Genomic DNA, 22,911 nt, shown 5'->3' on the forward strand with positions numbered 1-22,911 from the left:
GTACTGCACTATGAACTTGTGGGTTAGGAAGCACAGTGTATAATACCCAAAGAGATATGTATCAGCTATGTCTCTCAAGAGACTTCTATTAAGACTCCCAACTAGGCTGGGCACAGTAGCTCATGTCCATAATCCCAGCACTTTGAAAGGCCGGGGTGGGTGGATCACTTGAGGTCAGGACCAACATGATGAAACCCCATCTCTACCAAAAATACAAAAATTAGCCAGGTGTGGTGGTGCACCTGTAGTCCCAACTACTCGGGAGGCTAAGGCAGGAGAATCATCTGAGCCTGGGACATGGAGGCTGCAGTGAGCTGAGATGGTGCCACTTCACTCTAGCCTGTGTGACAAAGCAAGACTCTGTCTCAAAAAAGACTCCCCAACTAGACAATGACAAATTAGGAATAAACCATTCTATGGAAGGGGAGGGAATCAAGGACATTCTCCTCTACAGGACTCTGGACTCTGAGGCATGTGACCACATGGATCCAGACATGCCAATAGACATGACATAATAAACATGACTTTCAATGATGTTATAAAGTAACGAAATTGCTTTAGTATCTGTGTTCCCTAAGCACAGTTTTTTGTTTGTATTTAATTTCTACCTAACTCTTGCTTGGTAATTTTACAAAAAGCCCTCAATTCTTACAACTTTTGTGCCTTGAGGACTTGGTGCCAACACTTCTCAAAAGATAACATTGAAACTCTTCTTGTTTTATGGAAGAACATTAAAATAAGATGTTCGTAAAGCCAAGCTAATTTTTTAAAGCTAATATTAATATTAGGTGTTAAGAGATAAAGGTGATTTTTTAAAAGGCAGAGAAAATGCAAAGGTAAGTGTACTATGAAGATAAAACATTGATTAGATTACTGGTTTTGGGGGGTTTTATAAACAATTTTATTTTCTGATATAAGACAGAAAACAATGACTTTTTGCCTTCCTTTAGTAGTCTACCTTAATAGAAAAAAAATAAATAAGGGTAAATAAAATTCAGTTATTAACTAAGTCAAATGTTAGTTCTATATATAAAATTATTTTAGCGATGCAAGAGCCATACTGGCTTCACAATCCATTTTTGGGCGGACAAAACCTCACTAAAAGAATAGTAAAAAAGAAGACGCTATAAAATTAATTCTATTATCTGAAATGTTTAGCAGACAAAAAAAAAATTACATTAATTCTAAATTGTACTTACCAGAGAAGTGAACAAATTTTTTAAAACTTTTATTTTTTTATTTTATTTGTTTATTTATTTATTTTTGAGATGGAGTTTTGCTCTGGTTGCCCAGGCTCAAGTGCAATGGGGCGATCTCAGCTCACTGCAACCTCCACCTCACAGGTTCAAGCAATAAAAACTTTTAAAAACAAGATTTTAAAAAATGCAAGTAGAAGAAAAAGGCAAAGCAAAAAAGATTATATGTGTTGATAATTTCCCTCAAAAATACTGCTTAAAACAAGCAGCATTGATTCTTACCAGTTTCATCTTTTTTTCCTTTCTCAGACATTTCATGAAGGAGCACAGAAATGACAAATGTGTTACACTCAGGAGAGATGGAAAGAGGAGTATCAAAAGGTATGAAATGCTAAAATTAAGAACATAAGTTCATCAATAAAGTTGACTCTTTTAACAGAGAGTCATTATGGATGTCCTAATTTTATAGACTATGGAGAGGTGTGCTGTAAAAATTAAGATTAAAATACACGATTTTGGCCAGGCATGATGGCTCACAGCAAGGCAGACGGATCACTTGAGTCCAGGAGTTCAAGACCAGCCTGAGCAACATGATGAAACCCTATACCTACAAAAAGTACAAAAATTAGCCTGCCATGGTGGTGTGAGCCTATAGTCCCAGCTACACGGCAGGCTAAAGTAGGAGGATTGCTTGAGCCTGAGAGGTCAAGGCTGCAGTAAGCCATGACAGCACCACTGCACTCCAGCATGGGTCACTGCACTATCTCAAAAACAAAACAAAACAAACAAACAAAAACAAAAACAAAATATATATATATGTATGATTTTATTCACATACTGAAGACCATTGAATGATTAGCTTTTAAAAAGTTTTACCTCCTCTTGGCTGGGCGCGGTGGCTCACGCCTGTAATCCCAGCATTTTGGGAGGCCGAGGCGGGCAGATCACGAGGTCAGGAGTTCGAGACCCGCCTGGCCAATATGGTGAAACCCCGTCTCTACTAAAAAATGCAAAAATTAGCCAGGCATGGTGGCGCGCGCCAGTAGTCCCAGCTACCTGGGAGGCTGAGGCAGGAGAAATGCTGGAACCCGGGAGGAGGAGGTTGCAGTGAGCCGAGATCGCGCCACTGCACTCCAGCCTGGGTGACAGAGTGAGGCTCTATCTCAAAAAAACAAAACAAAACTAAACAAAAAAACAGTTTTACCTACTCTTGCAATACTCATTCAGTAAGATAGATGTGAAAATTTTATCTCAATTCTTGTAGATGGTAGATGCGCTAAAATCTACATAAATATTCCTTATCACATGTAGATTCTTTTGAAATGAAGATATTTAACAGACCTGAAACTTTGCAATGCCTCAAAATCACTCAACTTTTCAAAAACAAACAGAAATATTAGCCACGGGTCATAAGGCATTACAAATATGCAACACAAAAAAACTGCACATTTCATTCCACAAGATATGTCCTGAGATATAAATCTATGTAAAATGTTTTATAGTCATTTAAAAACTACATCAGAAAAAAATTATATCAGAAAACATTAAGCACTCAGCACTCATTTTCCCTACTCTTCTGTCCAGTTAGTCATATTAATCCGAAATAACAATCCAGTAACTAAAAATAAATACTTCAACTAAACACTAAAGACTGAAAAAAAAAAAAAATCACATGGCAGTAGAGAGGTTAGACCTTTTGGGATATAACCACCTTTTCTTCTGAGATGTTTAATCACTCAAAACTATAAACTATGAATAAGGACAGTTTCTTCTGTCAACCCCTTAACTCCCAAATTCACTATTTTATGACCCATAGTTAGTGACTCTGCTAAGAACATACCATGCTCTTTGCTACATTCTTACCTCTCCACATGAAATGTCCTAATTCTGAAAAAGCCCCGTTCAGCCAAGTACACCTCTCAGTCACCATCCCTCCCCTCCCCACTTCGGAACTTTCCAGGGCCTGCCCAACTGTCCGCTTCCTCTACCCAGCCAAAGTTCATTGTTCTGGCTTGGTGTTTCCACAGGATACAAGACACAAAACCAAATTGTAAACGATTTTTACAATTGCTTTCTTATTCTACTTCCCTGATCATGTTCTTACTCTGCTTAAAACCCTTTAGTAATCTTCACACAGAAGAGAAGTGCTTTTCAAATTACCAGTTGCTAACACAGTGTCATTAAATAAATTGAGTGGGTCACCCATCATCAGTCTACCTTAAAAATAAAATAGAACGGAACAGAATAGAAACTACCAGAGTGTACCATACAAAGCAAAGGTATTATGTAGTGACATTTTATAATTTAAATACAAGCATATTGAGTTGCAATGTAAAGATGCTTATCTTTCCAATGGGTCATAGCCAAAAAAAACCTCTCAACACACTAGACTACAGGATAATCCAATCTTTCATTTGATCTACATGGCTCTCTAACCCAGTCCCTGAATAATAAGGCCCTAGACCTATCTCTTGCTACACTAAAGGGAGCTAGCTCAAGCAAACAAGCTTGTCATGCCAAACTCCTTTGCAGTTCCTCGTTTTAGTGGTGTCAATCGCTGTTCTCTCTGCCTTGAATGCCCTCTTTTTTGTCTAAGAGGCTCACTTGTACTCATCTTTCAGTATTTAACACCTATCACCTCCTCTACAAAGCCTTTTTATCCTTCCCTCAGCAGCTAATGCCCCCGCAACACACACTTTGTGTCTCCATAATGCCCTACATTATAGCTCCTACAAAATTTCATTGCACGTTTTAATTTTAGGCTTGACTGTCTGCCCAACTTCTGAAGTATAAACTCACTAAGGGAAGGAGTACATTGTACTAGCCTTCCTATCAGCAGCACTGAGCTAAGTACACGCACTATAACATAGGTTCAAAGTTGGTAAAATGAACAAATGAAGAATTAAGGACTCGCATCTAACTTGTCTATTGTCAGATATGATAGGGTGGTTATCTTTGCAATAAAACCCATTTACAGTGCTGGATCAAGATTTTCACATTTTTGCTACAACCCCTAGAGAGCAGAACCCTGCAGTTTGAGGCAGAAGGAGGTGTCAGCTTCCCATCTTTCAGCAGAGAGACTCAGTTTGGGCTGCAATGTAGCAGCACTCATTTCCATGCTTCTGGAAGTTATTTGGGGAAAGAGGGTGAGGAAGGACTCCAGCAGCTCCCATAGGCAGGTGAGATAACTCAGAAACAGCATTAACAGATTCCATTAGCAGGGAGAGCCCCATTTTATGCATAAGTAGCTCTTAATAAGGGAAGGGAAGGGAGGGAAAGAATTCTTTACCATTGCTGATGGCGCTAGTTTGCCAAAATGAGCTAAGTAAAAACAAAGGGTTTCATGAAATAACTGGTTGAAGTTACTTGATTTCTGTTGCCTACTCTAATAGTTCTGAAATAGCTACTGACTCACTGCTGTCATTATGAGATACTATTTGGAGGAGGGAGGTGGGGGTCATACCTAACAGGGGCTCCTCACTGAGGCTTCAAAACTTTTCAGAGACTTCATTTTACATACATGAATGCCTTAATTTTTAGGGGATCTGATATACCTATTTTACAAACCCATACTTTAGTTGCCTTCACTGCAATTAACAGTTCATGCACCATCCAAGATACTTTGACAGACTTTGCCAACTGTCAAGTTTCAGCTGTTCTTTTCCATTTCCACAAAGTTCATAAACTACTATTAGGGGAGCCATAATTTTTTTCTGCCCAATCACTGATTTTATTAAAAATAATTCCTTTGCTTAGACTGCCCCTAGACTTCCAATAATTATCTACAATTAAGACAAAAATAAATCCTTATTATAACCTAACATTAGTTTAAAAAAAGGTTGTAATATGTGAAACACTTTACCCACAGTATTAAATTTTAGATATCTATTACAGTAAGGTAATTAAGGATTGCCAAGGTAAAGCTTTAAAAGCCATTTAAAGCCCTGTTTCCTTTTGCTTGAAATAGGTCCAGGCAGCTATGCTAATTCCACAAACATTTATTAGGCATAAATACGCATAAAGTGTGGAAACATCAGCAAATGCCTTTGCTGTATGCTCTTCTCTTCTACTTCCATCTACTCTTCCTCTCTCTACTCAAATCACTATCAATGAGAAAGGGTCATAGCCCCAAATACAGGCTTTCCAAAAAAAAAAAACAGCACCACAAAATGCTCGCTCCTTTTTCTCCTCAGTCCATATATAGGACTTTATTAACTAAAGGGCAGATACATTCATTTACAAACAAATTAATTATGCTAAGTGTCTAAATGCATGTTCTGTGTGGTGCTTACTTTCCCACTTTAAACAATAGCCCCCTTAGTATTAAATTCATCCTGTCTCTTCAGATTCTAGGCGCTTCAGGAGCCGTGCTTTAAGGTGCAGACATGGCCAAGTCCAAGAACCACACCACACACAACCAGTCCCAAAAATGGCACAGAAATGGTATCAAGAAACCCCAAGCACAAAGATACGAATCTCTTAAGGGGGTGGACCCCAAGTTCCTGAGGAACATGCGCTTTGCCAAGAAACACAACAAGAAGGGCCTAAAGAAGATGCAGGCTAACAGTGCCAAGGCCATGAGTGCACGTGCCAAGGCTATCAAGGCCCTCCTAAAGCCCAAGGAGGTTAAGCCCAAGATCCCAAAGGGTGTCAGTCGCAAGCTCAATCAACTTGACTACACTGCCCACCCCAAGCTTGGTAAGCATGCTCGTGCCCGCATTGCCAAGGGGCTCAGGGTGTGCTGGCCAAAGGCCAAGGACAAGGATCAAACCAAAGCCCAGGCTGCAGCTCCAGCTTCAGTTCCAGCTCAGGCTCCCAAAGGTGCCCAGGCCCCTACAGAGGCTTCAGAGTAGATATCTCTGTCTGCCAACGTGAGGACAGGACTGGTGCGACCCCCAGCAGGCTGCCATCTGCATAGGGCTGGGGTCCTCCTGTGCTATTTGTACAAATAAACCTCAGGCAGGAAAAAAAAAAATTCATCCTAAGTTTCCTTTGGTAAAATGACAGGCATTCATGCAGCTTAAAGGTTCTGGAAAACTGATTTTCTTCCATGATGCTACTACTCCACAGTCTAGACAAAATGCAGCCATCAACATGAAAAACTGCTGCTTGATTTTTTTTCCTCCAACATGTTTTAAACAGAGCTGCAGATGCTCAAGGGAAGCCATATTTCTAAGGTTTTGAACAGTAGTATTTTTAAGTATTTTTCTCATTTAAAATTGGTGCAATTCATCAAAAACATTTTTCAAATGCCATTATTTTTCAGCGTTAAGTGCTTAAACTGCTTAGAGTGAAAAAGGTCTCCATCAGAAAGATCGACTTCCAGAAACCAACTAGTGATCATTAAAATGAGGAGGAGAATAAAAAGAAAGTAATTCGTTTTTTACAGTTTGGAGAAATCTTTAAGTCATCTCTAAATCCTTCATTTTGCAGATAAGAAATAGAGTCCACAGAGGTCAAGTAATTTGCCTCAGATCACTAAGCTACTAATAGCAGCGCTAGAAATAGAATGAGGTATTTTAATTACTCTTAGCGGTACCCCCAAATCATGCAAGTTATATATATTCTCATCACTTGTTATTCAAGTTTTTAAAACCATTATCACTTTGTCATTAATTTCTGAGGAACGTCTCCTACAACATGTTCTAAATTTTCAAAGTTATGCATATTAAACTTCAAATTCTAACTCCAAAAAGGTACTATTCAAGAACTTTCCTCAGAAAGTTTCAAGCGTGTGTACACCCCTAAACCATCACAATGAATTTCAGAGTCCATTCTTTAAAACATGCCCCTCAACTACACTTTAGATGTGTTTGTTCAACCACACACACACAAAAAGAGAAAATTCTGGAAGTTCTTCTGCCAAAAAGCAATGACAACCTGTCAATGAAATTAGATTGCTCCATTAACATATTATGGGTTTCCAGCTTAAATTAGGAAGTGTCACTAGCATTTCATCAACCCACAGTGTGAAGAGTTAATAAAAGACTGGAAAATACACTCTCAGTTGGCTCTGGGTCAGAAGGAAGGTGTAGATCTGATACTGTTAACACAAACTGAAGGACTGAGCTTAAAAGCGAAAAACAAAAGGAGTGAACAAGTTCCTTAAACAAAAAGCTTTTTCCTACGGAATGCACCCGCACCGTGGTGACCGCATCAGTAAGACTCAATTTCAGATTTTCGTTTTAACGCCCCAGTAAATCAATTCTATACATTTTAGCTTTGAACATTCAAGGACAAAACAGAGGGCACGGTGAGGGCAACAATTTACTCTGGATCACTTTCAAGGACTGTTGTCTAACCACTCATTACAATCGTTCCTTTGTGCAACTGATTATCTAAAAGTACTGAGAGAATGCAGTACTTCTCTTTGAAAGATAGCCGTCAGCAAAAGCTAAGATAATGTGATTTTGATTACAAACTGATGCAGCAGTCTGACCAGTAAAGTGTAGAATGCGTTGTCTTTGTAAATATTACTCACAAATCCATATTCAAGTTACAAACGATATATGTGTTTTTTAATGACGACCTCTGGTACCGCTCTACAAAAATGCAAAAATAACCTAAAAGGTTAGCATGCCTATTTCTTTCAAGTATGACCAGCTTAGCAAGGTGGCAAGTTTGTTTGAAAACACAAAACACAATCACCACCACCGCTCAATAATACACATACATAAACAGATTCGAAGCTGTGTTAAGCACAAAAATCCTTACCCCATTTTGCCCAATGAAAACTTGCTATGAAGTTTCAGCTCTTATGCTACGGAATAACTTCCAAAGGAATTTCTCCGTCTGCTATTTCGCAGTTGCTTTTCCACCCCGACCCCCAGATCCTTGTCTGGAGGTATTTCAAGGATGCTGCCAATTCAATTAGTTCTCTTAGGTAAAATGATTTCTCTCTTGTAAATACCAAAACGTTCAAACAGAGGCGGCATTTGCTTATTCGAGTTAAAAATGCTTTGCGGAGGAGACAGCGATCAACTCTATTCCACAAAATGAGTCTACAAGTAGGGAAATGCAGAATCCGGCTTCAACGAGTCCTATAAAAAATGAGTTCGCTGGTCATTTCACTCATGTCCTCCTCGACATTCAGGGAGAGCCAGGTAATTCGGCCTTTTCGGAGCTAAGGCTGCGGGTTCAAATTTCTCCACCACACCAGGTCCCCGGGGGTGGAGCGAGCAACCAAACGCGACGTGCACGTGAATAAAAATCCCAAAAGCAGTAATGCCACGGCTTCCCTGCGCTCACATTAGGAAAAAAACTACATAGAAAAATCTCCTCGAAGTGCAAACCCGGCAGCTCGCAACCTGCACGGCACTCCACATTGGAATCTGTCTTTTTAAATGTTTCTCCTCCTAAGACTCGGAGCAGAGAAGAGGTGGGGAGGAGGAAGAGAAGGCTAGGCAGGATCGATTCATTCTCCCGAGGAGAATAAACGGAGCCATTTCCAGGCTGGCAGCAGGCTGGGGGCGCAGCGCACGCCGGAGAGCTGGAGGAGGGGGCCCGATCCCACCTCCCTCAGCCCCTTCCCGCCCCCCGCCGCCGAGCACAATGGAGCCCGGCTGGTGCCCGGCCCTTCATTCGCGGCTGCCCCCTCTTCCCTCCTCTCTTCAGAGCACAGCGGGTCTGAAGCTCCCGTCGGCGGAGAATGAATGAATCACAGAGCCAAGCCCCACGCCTCCACTGGCACCCTGCCCCCAGCTCCAGGGCGGGCGAAAGGGGCCGAAAGGTCGACGGGCGCCTGCCCGAGCCAAGGCAGGAGGCTAAGCCCGCGTTGGGGCCAGGAGAGCTGGGCTCGAAGCCGAAGCGCAGCCACCGCTCCAGCGCCCCCACCTCTGCTCCTCGTCTCTCACGCTCCGCGCCGCCGCCACGCGCCGCCTCACATTCCCCGGGTCCCGCCGCCGCCTCTTCACACTTCCATCAGCGCCCGCCTCCGCCGGCCTCCGGCTCCCGCCGGGTACAGCAGCGCCAGCTCCGGCGGCCTGAAGCCTGCCGCTGCCTCCGCCTCGGCCGGCCAGCTGGCAAAGCGGAGGGTGCTGCTTTCCCGGTCAGCGCCGCCGGCGTGAGGCTAGCGCGGCGGCAGAGTGGACTGCGGGGGGCGGGAAGGGGGCGGAGAGAACGGGGGACGAGGGCGGTCCCTCCCTCTGCTCGCGGGAAGGGGCGGGAGGCGGTGGCCGCCGCGGAGCCGCAGCGGGGGGCTGGGGCGCGGACTGGCCCCGGGAGCCCGACGGGCCTTGCGAGCAGCGGGCCGCGGGAGAAAGCAGCAGCCGCGAGGCGGCAGAGAGGCTGGTGGTGGGGGGCCGAACGGCCCTCGTGGGGAGCTGGGCCGGCGGCAGGCCCTCAGTCCGTTCGTCCTTCTTTTCCCCCCTCCCCTAGAGGCCGGCGGCTGGCGGGCCGTGCGCTCTGCTCCTCGTCTGGCTCTTGGCCCCGCTCCCGGCCGCCAAAGCCTCCTCCGCGCCCCACACCAGGTGCTCGCGCTGTGTCTCCATCCTCCCCGCAGGAGGACCTTTAAATAGCAACGTCAGCGCGCTCCTCTCCGCACACACGTCACCCGCCGCTCACGTCACCGAGGTGCGGGGGATGATGTCACGCGGCCGGAAGTACTGCTAAATTAGGGAAGGAGCAGGGGGAGGAGGACTCGGCGAGCTCTTGTGTGCCCACCTGCTCTCACTTCTCCTTAAAGGCCAAAGCACAGGAGACAGCCCGAAAGGAGCTCGAACAAGGAAGCGGCGGGAGGAGATTTCCTTGTAACAAATGTGCCAAACCGGAGTGAATCATTCGTAGCAAAAGTGCAGTGTCAAGCGGGTAATATCCTATCTCCCACTCCCACCGCTATTGCAGCAGCACCCCCGGGCTTCTCTTGTCCTGACTAGCAGGGAAATGTGTGAGGGAGAGCCTGATCACACTACTGGTAGATGTACTTCCAACAGGACTTCGGAAGAATCACCTAAATTTTCAATTGTAGAGTGCCATTCTGGACATAGTCGACTTTTAAACTTTTTATTAGTGGTTACCTGAAACACAAAAGAATAAAGAGCAGAGCAATAAGCAAACGAAATAATGTTACAAAGGATAGTAATTTTATTTGCAAAATAGCAGTTTTGACATAGGAAAATGAGTCAGTCTTAGTTCACTTAATTATCGTCACATGTATAGCAAATGCCAGTGTGTCCTCTCAGTTTCTCTTCATCAAGAATATGAGTTCCATGACACTTGGCTCCAGCCGGTAATACAAGGAAGAGAAAAAAATATATGGGTTTCAGTTTGTGGAATTTAAATTAAAATTTAAAAATTAAAAATAAGAAAGACCACCAAATCCTTTCTCATTAACACAAGCATATTTTCGTCTTCTTTAGTTTTGACCACATAATATATAATTAATTACAATTGACCACATAATATACAATTACAATCTCTCTTAAGTATGTTGTTTTGCATTTTCTGTATGGCAAGGGTGAGTAGCTGTCTATAGGTTTACTAGCTGTGTGTTTGTGTCTGTAAATACCATATTATGAATGCTTTTTACATTGTAAATTACTACAGAGTTCTTCAATTATTTTAAAATAATTAGGTTAAAAAATGTTTTAATTAGGTAAATCATATAGTGAACTTTGATTTTATTTTACTTAACTTGATAAGCATGGCCTAGAAATAGAATTGCTGCGTATTGCCGAAGGCCAATACTGGTTCAAGTTAGTCTACAAATTTAGCGACCCTGTTTTCCAGACCAAAATCTAGACACACCATTTGACATCAGAAAAAAATATTTGAATCTGAAGTGACCTGGAAAATCCAGAATATGGGATTACCAACCTATGAAGTGATTATTAGGAAAGTTATAGATCAATATCAACGCAGTTTAAATAAAAGAAGCTAAAACTCGTTAGAATGTATACCATGTGTGACTTTTAGAAACTGTTTGTAATGTTAAACTACTCACATGGTTCCTAATTAAGGAACATTGGTTTTGCAGCTTTCTGTATTTACATTTTCTTGCTCAAGTTAGGAATCTAAGATTAAAGAACACCACCAACAACAAAAAAGACCAATTTGTAACTGATTCAAACACTCTGATCATCTTCACATTATAAAATTATGATCTTGCTTGAAGTTTGAAATATTAAAAGTCTTTTTTTGAGACTGAGTCTCGCTCTGTTGCCCAGGCTGGAGTGCAGTGGCGCGATCTCGGCTCACTGCAACCTCTGCCTCCCAGGTTCAAGCAATTCACGTGCCTCGGCCTCCTAAGGAGTTGGGATTGCAGGCGCACGCCGCCAGGCCTGGCTAATGTTTGTATTTTTAGTAGAGATGGGTTTTCGCCGTGTTGGCCAGGCTGGTCTCGAACTCCTGGCCTCAGGTGATCCGCCCGCCTCGGCCTCCCAATGTGCTGGGATTACAGGCATTACCCACAGCGCTCACCCTAGTTTTTTTTTGTTGTTTTGTTTTGTTTTGTTTTTTTGAGGTGGAGTCTCGCTCTGCTGTCTAGGCTGGAGTGCAGTGGCACGATCTTGGCTCACTGCACCCTCCACCTCCCGGGTTCAAGCGATTCTCCTGTTTCAGCCTCCTGAGTAGCTGGGACGACAGGCACTTGCCACCACGCCTGGCTAATTTTTGTATTTTTAGTAGAGACGGGGTTTCACTATGTTGGCCAGGCTGGTCTCAAACTCCTGGCCTCAAGTGATCCGCCCACCTCGGCCTCCCAAAGTGCTGGAATTACAGGCGTGAGACACTGCGCCCGACCGCCTCGTTTTTTTTGTTGTTGTTTTTGTTTGTTTGTTTTAAGGTTATAACAAAAGGTTAATGAAAGGCAAATCCCTGCTTGCCAATTTGTCTAATGTATATTATTATGATATTAATAGAAACTTGTACCAATTTGTATTTCAGACAAATGGAGCTTCTTATATCTAAAATGTTAAAACAATAAAACTGTCATTCTTCCAATAATGTCATCCCTTGGCCCTTGCAAATTAAAATATAAATTATGTTATTGCACTACTAAAATTTCTCTACAATTTCCTACCTAACTAAATAACATCTCTCCTGCTCTTTCTCTCCATGTTAATTAAAGCTCTCACTTTACCATTTTCAAACACTTTATTCTACCCCTTCATCACAACTTCCTCTCATTTACAGTCTTTTTTCCCCTCATCTTTACCCAACTGTCAAAACAGCTTTTCAGCTGCCTTCCTGCCTTTAGAGTGCTGACCCTTTGTTAGTTTCTACTTTTCACAACCACATCGTCTCTTCTCAGCTGCTCTTTTGTCAACTGAAAATTGAGAGCAGCTTTTTTTCTACATAAATCGAATGGTGCACTGTGATATAATTACTCAAAGTTTATGCAGTTATTTAACTTCAGCCTCTTAATCTAGAAAATTCTACCTATAATTTATTACTTATAGGTATCAATTTCTTGCCAGCTTATATGGGATCAGGATCAGTAAGTACGTGTGTCCATGTAGTCAAAAGAATATGTAAAACTTTGAAACATTTTATGTAATATGGCATGTCTTCTCAGAAAAAATAGCCTTTTCTCCCTGCTTGAAACAATTCCAGTACAGTTTTAAGAGGAGTCAGAGAGGCATTCTATGGCTTTCCATCTGTAAGTAAATAAACATCTTTTCTCCTAAGATGAGCTGATGTAACCCAAATTTTAGTTGTGAATTCCCAACCCTGATTTTTTTGTATGTTTTTTAAAATAGTAAACTTCCTAGAAAGTAATATATTTTCTTTTACCGGAAGAGGAAGAAAGTACTTTAGTAGAGTTTCAGATTTTCACAGTTCCTGTTTCCCACTGTGCTCTGAAAATTTGTAGGGCGGTTTATGAATACCCTCTGATTTTAGAATCTGTGGGCGAAGGCATCTGTTTTAGTTACAGAGTTTATTTCCATGCCCTTAATAGGAGATGGCAATCTTCAATGGGGTGTTCATACATTGGTCATGAGATATGTCTTTTTCAATGAAAAGACATCTAAGAGATAGAAAACCTTTGCAAGAAAGAGAGTAAAAGCCAGATTTTATTTTTAATTGCCTTACATTAGATAATAACAACTTGCTTTTAATTACCAAAATACCACTATCAATTCAAATAAAGTCAGATTGAAAAATAGGTTAAAAGATATCTCTCTATATAAAAGAAATATCATAATTCCTAGTTTATAATACATAGTCATGAAGAAACTAACCAGCAAAGAGTAAACATAATAAGAATGAAAGAGTTGCAGGGAAACAATTTATCCAGTGACTCTCCAAAATCATCCCACTTCCTCCATTATATAGCAGATACCGGGTACCATTGAGTTGTGTATGGCCTGTAATAAGACCATCTTTTATTATCAGTAATGTTCTGAACAGAAGCAAAGTAGTTAAACAGTCTGAAGGGTGGGAACACAGGTGTTTGGCATCTTCAAGGCAAGGCTTGAGGACAATTTATTAGAGAGGTTTGAAAGTGGTAGAGGAAAGAAGCTAAAGAATTAGCCTTAGGAAAACTATGGTAGATAGCCATGGGAAATGATCTCAGAACTACCTCCTGCTCTGATTTTTACTGTAAATTCATTTTCCAAATATGGTCAGAGGGATACAAATGTAATCCTAGATAGTGAAAGAGGATACTAGAAAGTTTTCAGTTAGCTGCTGTTGAGGGCCCAGATAGAACAAAATTAGAGGAAATGGTAGTACAACTGTCTATATAAAATTTTTAAAATATTCAGAAAAGATGGGGATATGGTACCTTTGAAAAAGTTGTCTGGCTTAACCTGGGTTGGTTGGTTGTTTTAAGCAGGAGTTAGAGAAAACAGGCTAGAAAAATACGCAGATCTGCAGAGAACTACAGTAAAGAATGTGGAGTAAAGGTTGTGCTGTACCTGTGCAGTTACTTAGAATGGAATGCTGTGGAAGCTGATTGCCATGGTAACCAATAATCTTTTTCCTGAATGGGGGAACAGAACAACCATGAGGAAAATGTTTTATATGAGCTACCTTATTTTGTGACTGTTACGGTGCCAACTAAAACAAAAACAACCCACAAGGTATTTAGGACAATCATTCTTGTGGAAGGAAATGGCCTTCTTTTCAGAGAGACAAGGCTGAGGCAGAAATTCTGGAGTATTTCAAAGAGAGATGGGGCTTTAAGATGGCAATTGCAAACTCTCTGAAGCAGAACATAATGGATAAATATTATATTTATGGCTAAAGCAGGCAGAAGCAAGACCTAGAACCCGTGTTAAAGTTTCTCCCAAGCATAAGAATCAGAAATAAATGAAGATTCTCAACACTTGAGAGTTTCAGCCAAAATATTTCATGAATTATTTATGAGGCTTTTTTTTTAAATCTTGGTCTAAATTTTAATTTCTCTAAATATTAAATGGAAATGGTGAATGTATCTGTAATTATTAGTTAGGGTTCTCTAGAGAAATAGAACCAATAGGGTATATATATAGAGAGAGGTAGGCAGGTACGTAGATGATTGATAGACATGCAGATAGATGTGAGATTTATTATGGGACGTGGCTTATGTGATTATGGAGGCCAAGAAATCAATGTCTGAAGCTGGAGAACTAGGGAAGCTGGCGGCATAATTCAGTCTCAGCCTACAGGGCCTGAGAACCAGGGAAACCAGTGTTGTAACTCTCAGCTCAAGGCTGAAGGCCTGAGAACTTGGAGTTCTGATGTCCAAGAACAGGAGAAGACAGATATCCCAGCTCCAGAAGAGAGAGAGAATTTGCCTTTCCTCTGCCTTTTTGTTCTACCCAGGTCCTCAGCAGATTGGACAGTGTCCACCTACATTGGTGAGGGTGGATCTTCTGTACTCAGTCCACAGATCAAATGCCATTCTCTTCTAGAACCACCCTCAGACACACCCAGAAATAATGCTTTACTCGCTACTTGTGTATCCCTTAAGCCAGTCAAGTAGATGCCCAAAATAAACCATCGTATCTTTAGTCAATATTTATTCTATTATTATTATTATTATTATTTTGAGATGGAGTCTTGCTCTGTCGCTCAGGCTGAAGTACAGTGGCACGATCTCGTCTCACTGCAACCTCCGCCTCCCGGGTTCAAGCAGTTCTCTGCCTCAGCCTCCTGAGTAGCTGGGATTACAGGTGCCCACCACCACGCCTGGCTAATTTTTGTATTTTTAGTAGAGACAAGGTTTCACCATCTTGGCTAGGCTGGTCTTGAACTCCTGACCTCAGGTAATCCACCCACCTGGGCCTCCCAAAGTGCTGTGTGTGTGATTACAGGCGTGAGACGCTGCACCAGCCTATTCTATTATTTTTAATAACAAATCATGTATTTTTTTCATATATATCAGCGGTCCTCAACCTTTTTGGCACCAGGGACCGCTTTTGTGGAAGACAATTTTTCCCCTCGGTAGGGTGGGGGGAGATGGTTTCAGGATGAAACCGTTCTGCCTCAGGTCATCAGACATTATTAGACTCTCACAAGAAGCGCACAACCTAGATCCCTTGCATGCGCAGTTCACAATAGGGTTCACGCTGCTATGAGAGAGAACCCTGAGCCTTCATGCTCCTAGGGTTCACGCTGCTAATCGGACAGGAGGTGGGAGGTGGAGCTCAGGCAGTAATGCTCACTCACCCACCACTCACCTCCTGCTGCGCTGCCTTGTTCCTCACAGGCCATGGGTCCATATCAGTCCTTGGCCCAGGGGTTGGGGACCCCTGATGTATATGATGGAAATACATGATGAAAATATAGTTTTCCCATTTTGATTAGGTCATCTGCTAAAATCTCTTACACTTAGAATAAAATCCAGACTCCAAGCCTTGACCTAAGAGGTACTGCATGATCTGGCCCCTGCTCACCTCTCTTACCTTGGTTTCCATTTCCCCCTCCATTGCTAGTGTGTGGGTTGGTGCATTGTCAACTGCATGAGCAAAAACTTCAGGTAATGGTGACTTAACCTATAAGGTCATTTTAAAATTTGCTCATTAAAAAGAAGTGTGAAGGTAGGTGGTCTTAACAATTGATTTGGAAAGTCCAAGGTGTCATTAGAGTCTTTCCATCCCTTTACTTTGCTATCTTCATGTGTTGTCTTTTAAACCTGGATTGTTGTCCCTTTCTTTTTTAGAAGATTATTATATTTCCAGGCATCACATTCAAAGAACACCCAAAGCAGGAAGGGAGGGAAGGAGACTTGAGTTATTTTCTCTTGTATGGCTGCTTTTTTTTACCAGGGAGAAAAACTCTGAAGGGACCTCAAGAAAATTCCTTCTCATGTCTTGTTGGCCAGAACTAGAGTACATACTCATCCCTAAATCAGTGATTGACAGTTTGGAACTGGATTTTCATGATTGGCTTAGGCAAATGGTGGTTCATCCCTTGAGTCTGCCTATTGTGACTGAACCAAATTAAAACTCTCAGCGTGGAAGAAAGGCCAGTGGCTGTTGGGCAAGCAAACCACATATTTGCCACACAGCCTGAAGCCACTCATATTCCTGCTCATCTTCCAAGTATGACAAGCTTGCTCCAAGTGCAGGGCCTTTGCGTTTTTTTGTTCCTTCTGCCTGGAACACGTATGTCCAATACCTTCACATAGTGTGCTCCTCCTCGTCATTGAGTTCTGTACTCAAATTACATCTCTTGAAAAAGATCTTTATAAAATATCTGTACATCCGTAGCCATTAATCTTCCACTTAATTTGCTTTATTTTCTTCATAGTATATTCAACACTGTCTAAAATAGTATTAGATATTAGTGTACTCATAGAATAGAGCCCCATGAAGAGGAACTTTGCCTGTCTTGTTTACTTTCCCATCTATAATAGCAAGACAATGTCTAGCACATAGTGCGTGTTCAATAAATGATTATTGAATGAATGAATTTGCTAGGACTTTCAGTCATCCTTAGGTAGAAATTACTTACAACAGGGTTCTTTTTTTTTTTTTTTTTTTTTGAGACAGAGTCTTGTTCTTTAGCCCAGGCTGGAGTGAAGTGGCGTGATCTCAGTTCACTGCAACCTCCGCTCCCACCGGGGTTCAAGCGATTTGCCTGCCTCAGCCTCCCGAGTAGCTGGGATTACAGGCACCTGCCGCCACGCCTGGCTAATTTTTTGTATTTTTAGTGGAGACGGGCTTTTGCCATGTTGGCCAGGCTGGTCTCGAACTCCTGACCTCAGATGATCCACCCACCTCGGCCTCCCAAAGTGCTAGGATTACAGGCGTGAGCCACAGCACCCAGCCTAGTCAGGGTTCTTAACGAGTTAGCTAGAGCAAACAACAGCATCTGCTCTAACTAGAACACAGGGATTTAGTAGGGTAGTATACGTAGCTCGTAGAATCACTGGGAGGGCTGGGGAATCCTCCTGCTGAAGTCCCTGGAACAAGAACTTGTAGGAAACAGAACACTCAAATTAGGTATTTTGAGTCATGCTTAATAAAAAATACTACTTTTTTTTTTTTTTTTTTTTTTTTCTTTTCCAGAGACGGGATCTTGCTCTGTCATCCAAGTTGGAGTGTGGTGGCATAATCACAGCTCACTGCAGCCTCAGCCTCCCAGGGTCAAGTGATCTTCCTGCCTTAGTCTCCCAAGTAGCTGGGACTACAGGCACGTGCCAATACAGCCAACTAATTTTTGTATTTTTTGTAGAGATGGGGTCTCACTATATTGCCCAGACTGGCTCAAATTCCTGGGCCCAAGCAATCCTTCCGCCTCGGCCTCCCAAAGTGTTAGGATTACAGATGTGAGCCACTATGCCCAGCAAAATGCTACTCTTTACAAAGGTGGGGCACAGTATAGGAAAACCGTAAGAGAGAGGACAGTGCCTGGCATAGCAGCACAGACTATCCCCTGTGCTTGAAAGGACAGGAGGAACGAGCAATGGATGGAACCTGGAGACAGAGATGGCTGTGTGGAAAGCGATGTCTGAAGTAGCTATGTCTTTTGCTTAAAGGTCACAGCCAGCTCACAGAGACCCCACAAAGAGGCAGCCCAGGAAATGAACAACTCAACTTTACTCTCCTTCGCACCCCACCCCCCGTCTCTTGTTGCATTCCTCCTTCTAAAGCTGACATACAGGAAGCTGGGCAGAGGAGCCCAGTGATGCAGTCCATGTTGGTCTGGGGCAAGGAGCAGGAAAAAGAAGGCTCAAAGATGGATCTGGAGAGGGAAACTAAAGATATCCAGCCCAAATGCTATTCTATTCAGCTATTAGATTAGCAATTATTTTAAAGTTTGGCATGTGGGAAAACAAGCACTACCACACAGTTAGTAGGAGTGTAAATTGGTATATCCTTGAAGACATATATAAATTTTGACACAGCAGTTCCACTTTAAGGAATTTATCCTACAGATATGCTTTTTCAAGTGTTCAAAGAAACACATAGATTTTTTTGTATTGCTTTAAAATGAAAAAAGGGAGAGGAGACAACCTGTATGTCTATCAATAGGGGACTGGTACAATCATATAATAAAATACTATGCAGCTATTTAAAAGAATGAGGTAGATCCATAATCCTGACATGGAAAGATGCCTAATACAGAAAAAAATTCTGGATGGATATAATAAACTGAATTGTGGTTAACTTGAGAGAGTGGGAATGTAAATTTGAGATTTAGAGAGGAGAGGAGGATTTTTAAAAAGATTTCTGTAACACCATTTGTATTGTTTGCATTTTTTATCATGAGTATATATTATTGTAATAATACAAAACCAAACCATATTACTTGGAAAATATTAAAAATACACAAATATGTTTAAAATTCAATTGTGGGAGGACAGAATAAGACATTAATATACACTTAATTTTCCTATCTTCCTCTCCTTTATGTCCTTTTTGGTAGAAAATACGGTAAGTTGGCTGGACGCAGTGGCTCACGCCTGTAATCCCAGCACTTTGGGAGGCCAAGGAGGGCAGATCACCTGAGGTCAGGAGTTCAAGACCAGCCTGATCAACATGGAGAAACCCTGTCTCTACTAAAAATACAAAATTAGCTGGGCGTGGTGGCACATGCCTGTAATCCCAGCTACTCGGAAGGCTAAGGCAGGTGAATGGCTTGAACCAGAGAGGTGGAGGTTGCAGTGAGCCAAGATCGTGGCATTGCACTCCAACCTGGGCAACATGAGCAAAACTCCGTCTCAAAAAAAAAGAAAAAAGAAAATACTATAAGTTTACAAAATACATTTATAAAAAGAAAAACTTGAAATAAGGTATTTATTTCACTGGAAGCAGTAATTCTATTGTATTCATCACTGATGAAACCAGATCTGGATATTCTATTTTAGGAGAGATACTGATGAGATGGCAGGATAACTAAGATGGTGTCGACCAACCAAGACAAGGCCATGTGAGCATGGATGAAGAGAGATGTTTAATTTGCTGAACACAAAATCAAGGGGAGATATGATAGTTGACTTCATAGAAGGGCTGTCACAAAGAATAAATAACAGCTATATGAATATGTGCTCCATGAGATAGTAAAGAATCAATTATTTTAAAAAGTATTAAAAGTCAGGTTTCAGCTCAATATGAGAAAAAATGCAAAAACAATTAGATCTATATCAGTAGAATTGGTTGCCCTGAGAATAATTGGCTTAGCTCTTCTTCACTAGATCTGAAGCAGAAACTGGCTGCATGATCAATTGATGGATTGGTATAGAAAAGATGCTTGTATCAGATAATAGGTTAAAAATAATGCCCCCAAAGTTATCTTTTAATCAAAGTTTTATGACAACTCAAGTCTGAGCTCACATCAAAGTTGTCCTTCACTATTAGCTTCTCTACATTGTCTCCTTCAAATGACTCATTCTTTCCACTAGTGTCAGTCATTGTCACTGCACAACTTAGTTTTGACATTGTCTTCCATGCTTGATTCTCACATCTAGCCCACTGAAATGGTCCATTTGCATGTTCTTAAAAAATCAAAGTGAGGCCCGGGCGCAGTGGCTCCTGCCTGTAATCCCAGCACTTTTGGAGGCTGAGGCAGGTGGATCATGAGGTCAGGAGATCGAGACCATCCTGGCTAACATGGCAAAACCCCATTTCTACTAAAAATACAAAAAAAGAAAAATTGGCTGGACGTGGTGGCAGGCGCCTGTAGTCCCAGCTACTCAGGAGACTGAGGCAGGAGAATGGCGTGAACCCGGGAGGCGGAGCTTGCAGTCAGCAGAGATCACACCACTGCACTCCAGCCTGGGCGACAGAGCGAGACTCCATCTCAAAAAAAAAATAATAATAATAATAAAATAAAATCAAAGTGAGTAAAGCAAGTTAAACACCTTAATTCCCCCCATACTCTTCCTCTTAGAATTCTCCCTTTTTCTGTACATGATAGTAAGCAAGGCTAACAGATTTGGCTGATAAAGAAACAAGAAGCCCTTTTACAATTTAGACAATTTAGACAATTTATTACTCACATAGATAGCAGGTAAGAAAAAAAAAAACAGTGAAAGTGCCAGTCTCTTGTCTCACAAGACAACACAGAAACAATTTTTTATGACAAGGCAACATGAATAGTGGGATACCCTGTTGCTGAAGAGTCAATTCTATGAGGCTACTAAGCAGTTTTACAGTTGTATGCTAAGAGGGGAAGGAAGTTTGTATAAAACAAAATTTGGCCAACCTTTGTATTCATTGTGGGTCCTTAGACCATACCTGAGTTTATGCTAATGAAATTACTCAGGACAGGGGTAGGCCATACCAGAAATACCAAGCATGTGATTAGAGGATGAGGGCTTTGAGTAAGATATTATTAGCCCAACCTCTGAGAAGGAGAAAGGAGCTAGGGATTGAGTTCAATTACATGGCCAGTGAATCAATCCTTGATCCCTATTTAAAGAACCACCAATAAAAACTCTGGACACTGAGGCTCAGGGGGACTTCCCTGGTTAGTAGTCATACATTGGTGTGCCAGGAAAGTGTCCTGAGGACACAGAAGCTTCACATTTGGGACCCTCCCAGACATTACCCTATATGTCTTTTTAGTTGTCTGGTCCTGATTTCTGTCCTTTTTTTTTTCTTTTTGAGACAGAGTCTCACTCTGTCACCAGGCTAGAGTGCAGTGGCACGATCTCAGCTCACTGCAACCTCCACCTCCTGGGTTGAAGCGATTCTCCTGCCTCAGCCTCCGAGTAACTGGGTCTACAGTCATGTGCTAATTTTTGTATTTTCAGTAGAGACGGGGTTTCTCCATGTTGGCCAGGATGGTCTCCATCTCCTGACCTCATGATCCGTGCGCTTTGGCCTCCTAAAGTGCTGGGATTACAGGCATGAGCCACTGCACCCAGCCTTGTGTCCTTATAATAGAACTATAATCATAAGTATAGCACTTTCCTCAGTTCTTTGAATCATTCTAGCAAGTTATTTAATGGGAGGGGATGGTGGGAACCCCAGAGTTTGTAGCCAGTTCATCAGAAATGTAAGTAGCCTGGAAACTCCTGATCTTGTGGCTGTTATCTGAAGTGAGGTCAGTCTCATGGGAGACTGTGCCCTCAGCCTGTGAAACGTTACCTAACTCCACATAGTTAGCATGATAATTGCATTGCAGAAGGAAAAACCTCATACCTCCTCAGAACCCAAGAGACAATGAGAAACTGTCTCATGACACCCTCCTGAAAGATAGGAAGGCAAGTGAGAAATGGCCTTGAAGCAACTCCTCCCAAGCCTCCCATGGTCGCATGTTCCAGGAGGATCACAAGATATTCTGCCAAAGTTTATGTCAGCTACAGTTAAGGCTTGCATGAAAAAAGGTCTGGAAATATGTTTGCCAAAGTAATGGGCTGGGCACGATGGCTCATGCCTGTAATCCCAGCACTTTGAGAGGCCAAGCAGGAGGACTGCTTGAGTCCAGGAGTTCAAGGCAAACCTGGCCAACATAGAGAGACCCTGTCTCTACAATAAATAAAAAATAAATTAGCCAGATGTGGTGATGAGTACTTATATAGTCCTAGCTACTCAGGAGGCTGAGACAGGAGGATCGCTTGAGCCCAGGAGTTCGAGACTGCAGTGAGCTATGATCATGCCACGGTGCCCCATATTGGGCAACAGAGCAAGATCACGTCTCTAAAAACAAATAAACAAACAAACAAAAAACCAAAGTGATGGCAGTTGTCACTGGGTCATGGAATCTGAAGACTTTGGCTTGCTTTTTGCTACCTTTCTTCATTATACTTTATAGAGTAAATTTAGGGTGTGGTTAAGTATAGACTCTGGGGACATCCTGCCTGGGTTTGAATTTCACCTCTGTCATTTAGTAACTTCATGTTCTTCATACTGATCCACTAACCTGCCGTTTCAATCCAAGGGCTCAGCCAGCTCCAGTCTCTCTTAGGAGTGCATTCACCTCTTTTATTAATACCTTCTTCATCTACAAGAACATCATGTGGAACTATCATTTTCCTTCCTGAAATGAAGATACAATATGTCCATGATAATGCCCTAATTTATCATCTTTGTTTTCCCATTAAATTTTAAATAACCCAGTGAACAACAACAACAAAAAAACATTCTAGCTTGCCATGATTGGTTTCTTGGCAAACCAAGACTTCAAGCAAATTGCTTAGCCTCTTGATGCCTAAGCTTTCTTATTTGTAAAATGGAGAATAAATAATAGTCCTTACCTCATACAGTTGTGAGAATTAAGTGAATGAAAACAAACAAAACCCTTGGAACAGTGCCTAGTACACAAAAAGCACTCAACAAATGTTAACTATTTTTAAGACTTTTATATGTTATTTGATTTGTATACAGTGACTACATGTCAC

The 22,911-nt window shown here is 41.8% G+C and overlaps 2 protein-coding genes across 3 annotated transcripts in view; one reads left to right on the plus strand and one right to left on the minus strand.

Moving 5' to 3' along the window:
• Positions 1 to 9,112, minus strand: part of HOMER1 (homer scaffold protein 1) — a 140,485-nt gene extending 131,373 nt beyond the window's left edge. Inside the window, exon 1 of one of the 2 annotated variants that reach the window (XM_009240845.4) lies at positions 9,030 to 9,112. Coding sequence is in view for 1 of the 2 variants with exons in the window: in NM_001131690.1 (NP_001125162.1) it covers positions 7,911 to 7,915 (5 nt within the window). In the remaining variant the exon portion in view is untranslated. 2 annotated transcript variants of the gene reach the window in all.
• LOC112133445 (large ribosomal subunit protein eL29-like) lies at positions 5,545 to 6,052 on the plus strand. The gene has a single exon (XM_054555665.2). The coding sequence runs from the start codon at positions 5,582 to 5,584 to the stop codon at positions 6,047 to 6,049; it is 468 nt and encodes a 155-aa protein (XP_054411640.2). The 5' UTR covers positions 5,545 to 5,581; the 3' UTR covers positions 6,050 to 6,052.
• Positions 9,113 to 22,911: the final 13,799 nt, after the last annotated feature.

The sequence above is a fragment of the Pongo abelii genome, chromosome 4 (genome assembly GCF_028885655.2).
Source record: "Pongo abelii isolate AG06213 chromosome 4, NHGRI_mPonAbe1-v2.0_pri, whole genome shotgun sequence".
NCBI classification, from domain to species: domain Eukaryota; kingdom Metazoa; phylum Chordata; class Mammalia; order Primates; family Hominidae; genus Pongo; species Pongo abelii.